A 14,058-nucleotide genomic window follows, 5' to 3' on the forward strand; every position below is an offset into this window, starting at 1 on the left:
CGAATAGTCCAAATCACATTTTCTAGACAGTTATTTTTTTTTATAAAAAAAACAAAGATAAAAATAATGAAAATAATAAGTAAAAGGCACGTAAAAAGGAGAGAGAAAACTGAGCAAAGCCTGTGGACGTTAAGCACTCAAACAATCAACATGCAATTAATTACTTAAGTACCATCAATGTCATCCCTAACTACTCAATTAAGAAAACGCGTCCCCTCCTTCTTTACAGTTTACATCACTCTCCTTTTTACTTCTTCTGGCTTTTCCGCCCCCCTTCTCCTCCTTCCTTTTTCTTTCCCTCCCCATTTCCCGTCGTATAAATACTCCTTTACTCCTCACCCACTACTCCCACAAACACAACCCGTTTCTCAACTTCTTTCCCTTCTTTCTGTCCAAAAATGGCTGTCAAGAGCAAAATGCATCTCTTCCTTTTCCTTTCCCTTTTCCTTTTCCTCTCCCTCTCCGCGGCCGAAAATAACGACAGTTCTACTCTTCCCCTCTCCCTTTCCTTCCCTCTCACCGCCGTCCGTCACAACAGCTCCTCCGGCTCGGAAAGTTCTGGAACTTTCCGGGCGGCTCTTATCGCCAACCGCAAGCAGAACCCGAGGCTCCGAACGGCGTCGTATAACTACAAGCTGTTGTTTAAGTACTCGATGGCTCTGATCGTGTCGCTCCCCATCGGGACGCCGCCGCAGACCCAGCAGATGGTGCTAGATACCGGAAGCCAGCTGTCTTGGATTCAGTGCGATAAGAAGGCTCCCAAGGTTGCTCCCCCTCCGACTGCGTCGTTTGATCCCTCTCTCTCATCCACTTTCTCCGTTTTGCCCTGCTCCCACCCCGTCTGCAAGCCACGAATTCCCGATTTTACCCTCCCCACCTCCTGCGACCAGAACCGCCTCTGCCACTACTCCTACTTCTACGCCGACGGGACCTTCGCCGAGGGCAATCTCGTCAGGGAGAAATTTACCTTCTCTCGTTCCGTAACTACCCCTCCTTTTATCCTCGGCTGCGCCAAGGACCCCAGCGATTCGCAGGGCATTTTGGGAATGAACCTCGGTAGGCTCTCTTTCGCCTCCCAGGCCAAGATCAACAAGTTTTCCTACTGCGTCCCGACTCGGGGCCGACAAACCAAATCCGGGTCTTTACCAACGGGGTCGTTTTACTTGGGTAATAACCCGAACTCTCGTTGGTTCAAGTACGTTAACCTGTTGACTTTCCGCCAAAGTCAGCGCATGCCGAATCTGGATCCGCTGGCCTTCACGCTCCCGATGCAGGGCATAAGAATCGGAGCGAGAAGGCTCAATATTCCGGCGACGGTTTTCCGACCCGACTCGAGCGGTTCGGGTCAGACCATGATCGATTCAGGCTCGGAGTTCACCTTCTTGGTGGACGAGGCTTATAACAAGGTGCGCGAGGAGATCGTGAGGCTGGTGGGGCCCAGGATCAAGAAGGGCTACGTGTACGGCGGAGTGGCGGACATGTGTTTCCAAGGAACCGACGCGGTGGCGATCGGACGGTTGGTGGGCGACATGGCTTTCGAGTTCGAGAAGGGGGTGGAGATCGTGGCGCCAAAGGAGAGGATCCTCGCCGACGTTGGCGGCGGGGTCCACTGTTTAGCGATCGGACGGTCCAACATGCTTGGCGCCGCGAGCAACATTATAGGGAACTTCCATCAGCAAAATATCTGGGTGGAGTTTGATCTGGTGGGTCGCAGGGTTGGCTTCGGTAAGGCGGACTGTAGCAGATTACCGTAAGGACGTTATGGTATTGTCACATAAGTTAACTTCGCTACGGCTGTATAAGACGACAAAAATCTTACTAATAGCACCAATTTGGCACGTTTTATATCGGACGGCCTGCGTCACAGGCAGTAATATCACTGGTGTGTAGCTGGAAGATCCTACGGTTAAGGATCAACGAGATAGTTTAGGAGCGAAAAAATTGTTGTATGTACCATTGTACGATATATGTCGAGACCTTTGAGACTAATGTATATACGAGGAAATGAACTGTTGTTGTTGGTAGAAAAACATCTTATCTGCTGTTTCTTTTGTTTTTTGATCGTCTTTTACTATTAAAGTCATCCATAGCTAATTATAAATCAAGGCAACGAACAGAAAGAGACAAAATAACGTTGCAGATAGTTTTTTGAGATCTTTTTTTTTTTTAAATTTCATTTTCTTTTTTTTTTTTCTGTGAAAATTGTTCGAAATGAATTATTATAGCCCTGCCCTACCCTCCTAACAAATTCAAAATGGGGCAAGCTAGCGTATGGTCTTTTTCTAAGGAGAGCTGTGTGCGTGTAATGTTAATTTATGTAGCTTGGCGTGCGTCTTAAAAATTCAGTAGAAGTACCGAAGAATTAATTATGAGTAAGGTTGCTTTTGATATATACAAGTTTTGATCGGCAAGACTAGCAATATATATATATACACACACACACACACACAAGTGTGCTAATATAAATGGACCTTATCGGACACGCAATGCATTCATGCCTTCACGTCAAGAAGCATACAAATCTTAATCACGTGACTGTCGGGAATCTAGTTGGAAGCGGTTCTAGTACTAATTAATAATAAGTATCGAGCTCAATAATTTTCTTAACACTTTTGATCTGGATTTAGTTTTGTACTTGAGGGAATATGGTATGAGTTAGCATCCTCTACCTCCTGCTTCTTGTAAGTGTTAAATTGGTGTGCTAAATGTTACGTGAAAATTTGCCACATTCAGCACAAAATATAGTACGTGTCATATTTATTTTGATATTTTTTTAAGAATAGATTTTTATTTATGTTAATTTGCACAGCTCAAGTCATGAATTGAGTTGTGTATGTAAGAGAAAAATACTATAATAAAAAAGTTGAATTTAAATTTGTATGAGAAAATATTGTAGTAATATAACTTCAATCATGACTTGAGTTATAAAATGAACAAAAGTCTTAATTATTGTAACATTGTTGTTTTGAAACGATTTTCATATTAAAGTTTATTTTTATAAGTTTCAATTTCTAACAATTATGATGAGAATTAAACATGACATTTGAAACAATATTATACATTAGAGTACAAAATAAATGTCATTTTCTCATTTGCTTAGTGTTAAATATAATATTAACATTGAAGATGAAATTGAGAATCCGCATCCTTTATTTCAACATGCAACCACAAATGTATTAATATATTTACGTCTTTAATTAGTTTGAGATGAGCGATTGAACATAGTTAAGGGTGCGTTTGGAGCACGAATCTGTGTCATAGTTCGTGATTCATTACAGTGTTCTCTTTCATAAAAAAAAATATATAAAAATTAAAAATAATTCTGAATCATAATTTTAAATTTGAATCTGTGTCATAGTTCGTAATTCATTACAGTGTTCTCTTTCATAAAAAAAATATATAAAAATTAAAAATAATTCTGAATCATAATTTTAAATTTATGAATCAAACGTCCTCAAACGTCATCTAAGAGTCTCACCAAAAAAAGGCTAGATCTCAATAACGTAAGGTTTTAAAGTTAGAGAGAGAGAGACAGAGAGAGATTGTCACGTGGTATTGGTGAGTATACTATGAAAAATACGTATGATTGGATACGAAAGACTGAGGAAATCTTTGTGGAGTACCAAGCTAGATGAGGACACTTGTAAGCATGATGATCATGAACGATGATGTAGACCGTTGCATGATTTTCATTATGTCATGCAATTATGCATGCAAATTTGAAAGCGATTCTTGGTTTAATTAATTTCTGTCCCTTTGTTATTATCCACACACAGCTAAAAACTCGTTTTAAAATATCTCTAAAATCTTCTTCCTGTAGTATTTCCACAAGTGGTTGGTTGGTCTTTGTTTAACATGAACTTTTCCTACGCTTCTTTTTAAGTGCCACCACTCTATTGATTTGCTTGAACCCATCAATTGAAAAGAAAATGTGGATCAATAACTCCCCAAATTTCCAAAGAAAAATTACAAAACCAACTTTATTTTTTTCCTTTGGTTGCTGTCACGGGGTTAGAACGTCTCTATGAATCTAGATAATTTGGAAAAAGTGGACATTGCCACCGAAGTCCATTATTAATCATTGAAAGAGTTTAGCACGAAAGTAACATAAATGAGATATATAATTACATAATTAGCTTAATATAATAATTTTACACACATGTTTTTAATGTTAAAAGTCAAATTCAAATCGTTAATTCTTCTTTCAATGTTAACAATGAAATGTGGATATTCAGCAAAAAAAAAAAAAAGAAGAAACACAGATACATCGTTAAGATTTCATGCTAATATTTTAAATAATTAATTATGAGTTCCAACTAAGTGTAGCAGTTTTAAAGTTATCAATACAAATTCAATCTCTACCGCTTATCATCATTTATCACTTTATGCAAGTTAGAAAATCTGAAGTTTGAGAACTGCCGGAAATGAAATTAACTATTTATTTATTTTTTTTGAAAAAAGTACTGTTTGCTTGAAAGTACTGTTGACGCGTCGTAAAAGCAGATTAGTAAGATCTTATCTTTTGAATTTTGGAGACATTCCATCACTTTTACTCGACTCTCAATTAATTGAGCTGGCGAATGGTGTGATAGATCCAACATAATAGAGATATAATTTACCAAAAACATTAATAATAGAGATATAAAAGTAAAAAAGTAACGGCTAGAGACTTTTTTTTTTTTTTTTTTAAGAAGAGCGGCTAGAGACTTCTGGATTTGAATATTTTTGGAACCCTGCTTTTAATTGTTCAAAAAAGAAAAAGAAAATAAACAAAAGGAAAGTCGAGACAGCTAGAGTGAGACAGTTAAGTTCTGTTTGATACGAAGGTTTAAATTAAAGTAATTTTAGTTTTGATTTTAAAACTATAATTATAATTTATGATTTTGAGTTTAAATTGTGATTCTAAAATCAGAATCAGAATCAAGAGTTTGAACAACTTAAAATTAAAAATGAGAGTGATTTTAGAATTAAAAATGATTCGGATTTAAAATATCACATTAAGATTTAAATCTTAAATTAAAATCATACAAACTAAATATTAATTTTATTAAGTCAACCCATAATCACTTTTTATTTTTTTATAAATAAACACTGATTTAAACTAAAATTATAATTTCAATTCTAAAATTCTCGTACCAAACATCTCCTTAATGGATTATGTGGTTTCTTGGAGACGAGAGTCAATAAAATTGAGGAAGCGGGTAAGCAAATAGTGGGACCAGGTCACTATGAGATTTACTACACACACGTAGCATTGAGGAAGCGGGAAAGGAAAATTCTTTTTCACTTTCTCCCTTTTTTTTATTTTTTGAGTTTTTTGCATTTTTTTCCCCTAAACTTCTAGAACTTTGACATATGTTCTTTCAAGTTTAATTTTGACAATTTACTCCTGTAACTTATTAATATTATTACAACGCGATCTATTTATTAATTTTGTGCTTATTTTTTGTAATATTTAAGAGGATCAAAAGTTAAGATACAGAGAAATTTATATTACTGTTTAAATTAAGATGTTGGAGTTTTTTGATCGAACATACTTTGTCATCATCAATTTTAGACAACTATATGCAACATAGAGCACATTGGCCACTGCAACATTTAAGTTAGAAAGGTAAATTGTGAAAATTAGAAGTTCAAAAGGGTAAATTAGAAGTTTAAAGAATGGGACCAGGTCGCTATATGGGATTTACTACACACACACACAGAGCATTGAGGAAGCAGGAAAGGAATGATGTGTTTGGAACTCATTCTAAAATTATTTTATTTTTTGTATGAAAATGTAAATGAAAACGTTTTCAATATCAGACAGAAATTATTTTTGAAAATGTGTTTAATAGTTTTATCAAGAGATTACTTTTAGTATAAAAAAATTTATTAATGTCTATCTCTCTCCTCGAGAGAGAAAACGAAAACAAAAAAGAAAACGATAAAAAAATATTTTTTATTTTTCTCTTATTTTACACTAAATATAAAAATTATTTTTATTTTTATTTTTTATTTTTAATTGTGTCAAACTCTATTTTGAAATCGTTTTCATTTTTTTTTTTAAAACGTGAAAAATAAAAATAAGAACAATTCTAAATACAACAGAAGATTCTTCTTCACTTTCTCCATTTTTTATTTTTTTAGTTTTTTGCATTTTTTTCCCCTAAACTTCTAGAACTTTGACATCTGTTCCTTCAATTTTGCTTTTGACAATTTACTCCTATAACTTATTAAAATTATTGCAACATTACTAATTTTATTAATTGTGTGCTTATTTTTTTTGTAAGATTTAAGAGGATCAGGATACAAAGAAAATTGTATTACTCTTTAAATTAAGATGTTGGAATTTTTTAATCCAACATGCTTTGTCATCATCAATTTAAGGCAACTATAAGCAATATAGAGCACAACATTTAGAAAGATAAATTGTGAAAATTGGGGACGTTTGTTTAGAAGATTCATATTATGATTTGAATTATGATTTATTGTTCGTTATAATATTTTTTCTCATAAAAAAAATATACGTAAATTAAAAATAATTATAATCTCATAATTTTAATCTATGAATCAAAACGTCTCATAGAAGTTCAAAGGGTAAATATGTAAAACTTTTTGGGATGGTGATTTTGAGGAAAGAGAGAGATTAACGTGTGTACCAAATTAGCCGCCTAGCTAGATAGATAGGAGTTAGTTTGGAAAAGAAAACGGGAAAACAGCTGGCCAAAAAGAGCAGGAATAAATAAATAAAAAGCGTGTGGTCTCTTCTCTTCTCTTGGTTGAATAAATGTTTTGGATGTTTATAATATTCTTTTATTAATCGCTTTCAGACCAGCGATCTCGAGAACCTAACCCAAAGCTGACGGCACACCACAGCTAGCTAAGATTAGTCAGACGCACGCCCCACGAATCTCAGTGTCTATCGTCCCAAAAACTATGATTATGATGGGACCAAGCACTAATTGACAAATATAAAGATTGATTGTTTACTGGTAAATGGCTTTCACAAGTTTCCACTACAACAACTGGAGTACATCATCCCCATATCTTGAGACGTATATATACGTTTTTTAATTTAAATTTAAATATAATTTTATATACAAATTTTAAATTATAATAAATTTAAAATTTAAAATTTGAATGGATAAAATAAAATAAACGATGTCACTTATTATTAATAGGTTTATTTGAGACACTAACATATTAGTTTGATTAATTTTTTAAGAGTTAAATATGATTAAAACTACATTCAATTAAAAAATATGAAAAATAAATAATTTTTAATATAAATTTAACCGTTAAAAAAATTAAGACGTTTGGTTCATAGATTTAAAATTATTCTCATTTTACGTGTATTTTTTTTTTAAAAATATTATAACAAATTATAAATTATGATTCAAACTATGACATGAATCTCTCTATCAAACTTATTAGTCTTATTAAAAAAGCTTTCTTATTATTATTTTTCAGCTGTTAAATGAAGAGTAAAGAAAAAGTAGGTGCGTGGCATCCCCAAAGATTTTGGAACAGTACGGCAGCATGTTGGAACCCAATGCAACCCAAAGATTTTGGAACAGTGAGCAGCGAGTTGGAACCAAAGGTGGATTGTGGAGTCCCTCAAATTTAGCATTAAAAAAATAACACTTTGTTGAATAGTAAGCTTTTAATAGTAAAACACAAATTCAATATTCCATTAAAAATGTTAATCTGAAATGAGAAAATATAGAATGAATATGTAGTGAATACAAATTCTAAAAATTAATCTCCTAAAGAATAAAATGATTACTTTTTATTCATATGGCCCTTGAACATTTCCACTAACCTCTTAGAAAGTTCATACTTTTTCATTCAAATTTTAAGTTAGTCCTATTCAACTTCCTCTATTAAATTTTCCGTTCAAAACAAACTAGAAAAAAAAAAAAGATAGTATAGTCATGTGATCTTTTTGTTAAAAATAAATGAAAACGACCACATGATTAAATTTCATCACTACTTTCTCTTTTTGTTTTAAATATCAATTCTAATAAATTGAATTAAGTAGGCATGATTCATAATTTAGAGAGTGAAATGGAAATGTAGGCCTCGTTCATTTCATCGATTCGAGTTTTCAGTTTTAAATTTATACAGTAAAAAACTCTCATAAAATGTCACATCTAACTTTTTCTGCTACAGTGAAAAGCTCTCGTAAAATATCACATCTCAGTTCGAATTGAAAACTCAAATCCGCGAAGTAAACGAGACCTTAATTAATGTTTAAAAGGCAAATTGAGATAGCACTAAGAATCACGAAACACATGTAAGATTAACCCAAAAGAAATTAGTCTATATATGATCATTTAGATCTAACTAAAAAATACTTATATTCAAGTAGATCATTGCACAAAACTATTTATGAAATATTTTTTTATGTACTACATAAAAAAGAAATATTCTAATATCATTTTGCTTTTATTTTTTTAAAGCTTTTTACACATATATCAAAATTCCAATAATGAAATAGAAATATAAACTATACACTTACAATATTTTAATATTATAAAAACAAATATCATTACTATTACTATGTAAACGTGTATACAAAATATGACATTATTATAATAATTACAGTGTTAATTTTTCTATTTGAAAACATTCTGAATTTTTTTAAAAATTTCAAATTGACCATAGTAATTTTGTTATATAGTGTAAATTTGTCTCTTTATTTGTTAGGTAAAAATATCTAGTGGTAGTATTAGTTTGTTTGGGATAACTTTTCCTTTTATTTTTAAGCACTAAAAAAAAACATAAGTCAATTAGGGTGCTTTAAGACTATTTAGATAGTGCATAGAATAGAGCTTTTAAACTTATTTGGTTAAATGAATTAAAAACTCTTTATTAAAATTTTATCTTATTTTATTTTAAAGAAACTTTTAAGGTAGAACCCATAATTTACAATTGCAGTAGATATTATTACCTTAACCGTTAAATTAAGTTTTAACAATATGATTTATGAGTGTACATGTTAAAAAAATTTACAGGGCAAGACTTATTGTTACAATCACATATCAAATCATTAAAAATTTAATCCAACAATTAAAACAAGATTATTTAAAATTATAGCTCCTAGCCTCCTAGAACGAAATTTTCTTTATTTTATCAAGTTCAATTGTAATAAATATAACTTTCATTATTGTTAGATATTATTATTTTAGCTGTTGTATAAACTATAATCTATAAATAGAAGCTATTTTGTATATCTATAAATTTTTAGGTGAACACTTGATCGACTCTAAAGATTATAAAACCATCTTTCTTATTTTATTTTATTTGTAAGTGAAAATGACAGTTACTATTCAAAAATTTATATTTTTTTCGTAAGTTTTTTTAATAGGATTAAAAAAAATAAATTATCAATAATTTTTTAAATTTTTATTAAAAATTATTTATTTTATATATTTTTTAATGTCATGTGATTTTAATCACATTTATCAGTCAAAAATTAATGTGACGTTTGAAAAGGAGATTCAGATTTTATTCAAATTATAGTTCGTGACTCATTACTAAGAAATTTATAAAAAAATACTTTTTAAAAGAAAAAAAAACCAGAATATTGATTTCAAAGCAATTTCTTCCCGAGTTCTTGCGTGAAAACCGTACAACACGACGACCACTGTCATCTTTGACAATTGTTGGCAGTTAACCAAAATCCACACTCCAACATTAGCTAATATATATGCGCGTTTAGCCACTTCCAGCCTTTTTTTGGTTTTCTCCCATCATCCATCCATACGTCTTTTTTTTTATTTAGTCGGTGAACACAAACAGAAGCAGAGCAGTACAGCACAGTTAAGCCTGGAACACAGAAGAGATCAGGACCTTTTGAAAGCGCCTTTAGAAGAAAAGTCATATAGACGGGAGGGAAAATTTTGAACAGAGACCAACACTAAAGACAATTTGGCACACCAACGAGGTAAGGTAGCTCTGTGCTTCTGAGTGACCGAGTATGAGTGACCATCGCTTTAGTAAAAGTGGTTTCCCTTTTTATGTGGTCGGTTTGTTTTTCCCAAGATTTTAACCGAGTTAGTTCCTAGTTCCTTTCCACGCTAACAAATAACTAAAAAGTTCTTCACTAAACACCTAACTGAAACAGTGAAATATTCCTTTTAATCCAATCGAATCTAGTTTAGTTTTAAATGTTTAGAAGAGTCGGTGTTTCTCTCTGCTCTAGAAAGTAGAAACCTCCCGTTATCTTCTCATTAGCGAGACCTCATTTGTTTCGCGGGTTTAAATTTTTAATTTGAGTTGAAATGTGATATTTTTTTTAAGAGTTTTTAAATATAATAAAAAAAATTAGATGTGCAATTTTCTGATAAAATTTTAACTGTAAAAATCTAAAGCTAAAAACTCAAATCGGTAAAATGAACGAGGCATGAGTAATGCTTCAATCAAATCTATCTAGCTTATAAAAGTAAGGGGTATGACAGGACGGATTTCAGAATTTTAAATTTAGACCGTGTTTAGAATTGATCCCGTTTTTATTTTTTACGTTTTTTAAGAAGTAAAAAATGAAAACATTTTTAAAACGGTATTTGGCGCAATAAAGATAAAAAAGAGAAATGAAAATGACTTTTTTGGTTTAGTGTAAAATGAGAGAGAAATGAAAAATGATTTTTAGTCATTTTTCATTTCCTCCTCTCTCGAGCACAGAGATGTGACGTTTAACTGTAGAAATCTAAAACTGAAAATTCAAATCGGTGAAATAAACGCGGCCTGAGGAATACTTCAATCGAATCTATCTAGCTTATAAAAGTAAGGGGTATGATAAGACGGATTTCAGAATTTTAAATTTGGGCCATGTTTGGAATTGTTCCCGTTTTTATTTTTTACGTTTTTCAAGAAAAAAAATAAAAACATTTTTAAAACGGCGTTTGGCGCAATAAAGACAAAAAACGAAAATGAATACGATTTTTTAGTTTAGTGTAAATTTTTTTATTTTCTCCTCTCTCGAGTACAGAGAGAGATATATATATTAATGAGTTTTTTTATACTCAAAATAATTTCTAGAAAAAACTACTAAACACATTTTTAAAAATAATTTATGTATAAGATTGAAAATGTTTTCATTTTCATTTTCATACAAAAAATAAAATAATTTTGAAACGAGTTCTAAACGCACTCTTGACTTTCTCTTTTGTCAGAAAAGCAAACTATCATTTTTTAGTTGCAATTTACTTAAATATATATAAAAAAAATTAGTTGCAATTTTGCTCCAACATGATAAAATTTTAGAGGTTTTCACTCGTAGAACCTTGTTAGATACGATAAAAATCATATTAAATAAAAAAAATACATAATAGACAGTTTTTATATAAATTTAAAAAGTTTTCTTAGTAGTTTTTTTTTTTTTTTTTCTCTCTAAATTTTAAATGAACCACGAGTGGAACTAAAAATGAGTTCATGGATATTTTTGTTTGTAAAATTAAGGACAAATTTTATAAATTCTCCTTAAATTTTGTCGCTTGTGTTAACATACTTTCTAAATTTTAAAATGTGCATGTTATGCCTCCTGAATTTTGTTACTTATGTCAACATGCCCAATGAGGTTAACTCTGTTAAGTTTTTTAACGGAAATGTTTATAAATACCCGTTAAACTTTGTCACTTGTGTCAATATGCCCGCTTAACTTTAAAATATACTTGTTTTACCCCCTGAATTATGATATGTCTCCAACTTTTATCCAACCATCTTGATTCTATCAGTTTTTTGAACAAAAATATTGATATGACTATTAAATTATTAATTATCTATGATATTTGACAATTAAAGTTTGTTAAGTTTATGGGTTTCTTAAGGTTTTTGTTGTTGTTGTTTTTTTTAAGGTATAATTAAGTAAATGACCTGAACGCATTTGGATATAAAAATGCTATATAGGTATAAAGCATGAACATGTTTTATGTCGAGCACTTCTATCTAGTTGAAATATTAAGGAAAAAATACTAACAAAATTCATTATATTATACAGATTTGTTCTTAATTTTTTCTCTCTTTATTGCCTCTAATCAACTAATGTTTTGAAAATTGATGCTTAACAAATATTTTTAGAGGAAAATGTATTCAATCAACCTTAAATATCATAGATAATTACCAATTTAATGGTCATATCAATATTTCTATTAATAAAACTGATAGAATTAAGATTGAGGGAAAAAAGTTGGAGACATATTATAGTTCGGTAGGCAAAACATATATATTTTAAAATCATGGGGCATATGGACACAAGTGACAAAATTCAGGGGCATTTATAAGCATTTTCGTTAAAAAAATTAACTGAATTAACCTCAATAGGTATGTTGACATAAGTGACAAAATTTAAGGAGCACAACATACATATTTTAAAATTTAAGGACATGTTGACACAAATGATAAAGTTCAGGAGGAATTTATAAAATTTGTCCTAAAATTAAATCAAGAACAAATAGTTACCTACGAAAACAACCAATGATATGATCCAATATTATGTCACAAGACTCACAACATAATTGAAGAATGCTTAAAGAATAGGAAGAAGAAAAGGAAAAATTAAACAATATCTAATAATGTAATAAATCTAATACTACTTTCAAAAAACAGACAAAAATAAATAAATATAATACTAGGCGTTTATAACATTGTTACTTTACATGAATAGAAACGTAAAGATAGAAGTGTTTGCTTCCCTTTTCTATATATTCATGCATTTTACTACCGAATTAATGCTGATAATAAGGATCGCATGATGTCAAAAATAGGAAGGAGAATGTCAATTTTAACATTTGTTAAAGATCTGTTTAGAATGTATACTTAAATTATAATTTTTAATTTTGACATTTGAAATTTAGTTTTTTATGAGAAACAAATATTATAACATAATTAATGATTTGAGTTTGAGTATACGAATTAAATGGGTCTTAAATATTGTTTCCTAATTAATTGAAAAAAATATGTTAAAACTTACTACTTCCTAAATGAGTGGCCTAAAGTGTGAGAAGCAGATGAAGAATCCGGGTTTTGTTTGTTTGGCTTTTTAAAATGACTGATCTAATCTTACGAAGAAGGGGAAAAACAAGGGCTGGTCTTGAATTTAAATCGAAAAATAAATAATAAAAATCAACTTTATTTTCTTTCAAGAAAAATAAATAACAAAAATCAACTTTCTTGATAACTAACAAAATATAAATCTTCAAGATTCCATATAAAAGCCGTTCTGTCAAAGAAGTGCATGAAATTGACTGGCATGTATCTTGGGAGTAATACAAAGACGGCCCCCTCCAAAAGAAAAAGAGAGAAGAAAATTCAGAACCAACTTGTCAATAAAAGGTTGAGAGGACCATTCCCACTCGTTATCCGGCAACAACCTAAACAGGATAAATAATCATTAGATCAAGGGCACAAGATAAAGTGGAGTGGGACGTGAATTTGGAGGTTGCAAGTTCCATCACTTTGTATTGAAATTGAAAAAAAACTATTAGGAAAGTGATCGATTAAAGTTAAAACATTTGGTGCATGTTTGGCAAAGAAGTTCAAACCCCGATTCAAATAGCTTATGTTAGTGTTTTTCTCGCACAAAAATTTTAGGGCCTGTTTGGTTCCGTTTTCACATTTTCCAAGAACCAAAAATTGAAAATGCTCTGAGGAAGCCATTTGGCAGCATTTCTTGAAAAGCAGAAAATGAAAACGTTTTTTACTTTATTCTTAAAAACTCAACAAAACTGAAAACGATTGAAAATCGTTTTCAGTTTTCCATTTTCATTTTCATTTTGTTCTTCTTCTTCTTCTTCTTGCAATTCCAAGCTGTAATCGAATCTCAATCAAAAAATCAACTCAAATTCCTCTGCCTCCCCCCACAGTCTTCTCCGACTATGCCCCCATCCCCCCACTCGTCTCACCACCCCCTCCTCATCCAGAAATGGGTTTTCGTTTTTCCTTGTTTTAGGCCCCGTTTTTGAGTTGATTGATGAGGTAAGGAAATGGGTTGATATGTTTATTTAATATATTATTAGTTTAAATATTATTACATGTTTTTAAAAATTAAACTACCAAACACAATTTTAGTTTTTT

General features: G+C 31.1%; 1 protein-coding gene across 1 annotated transcript; it reads left to right on the plus strand.

The window, feature by feature from the left end:
- The first annotated feature begins 226 nt into the window (after window positions 1–226).
- LOC21388437 (aspartic proteinase PCS1) lies at window positions 227–2,030 on the plus strand. The gene has a single exon (XM_010105155.2). It carries the CDS (start codon window positions 399–401, stop codon window positions 1,752–1,754), a length of 1,356 nt encoding a protein of 451 aa, XP_010103457.1. The 5' UTR covers window positions 227–398; the 3' UTR covers window positions 1,755–2,030.
- The last annotated feature ends 12,028 nt before the right edge of the window (window positions 2,031–14,058 follow it).

Source organism: Morus notabilis, unplaced genomic scaffold (genome assembly GCF_000414095.1).
Source record: "Morus notabilis unplaced genomic scaffold, ASM41409v2 Scaffold94, whole genome shotgun sequence".
Classification (NCBI taxonomy): Eukaryota; Viridiplantae; Streptophyta; class Magnoliopsida; order Rosales; family Moraceae; genus Morus; species Morus notabilis.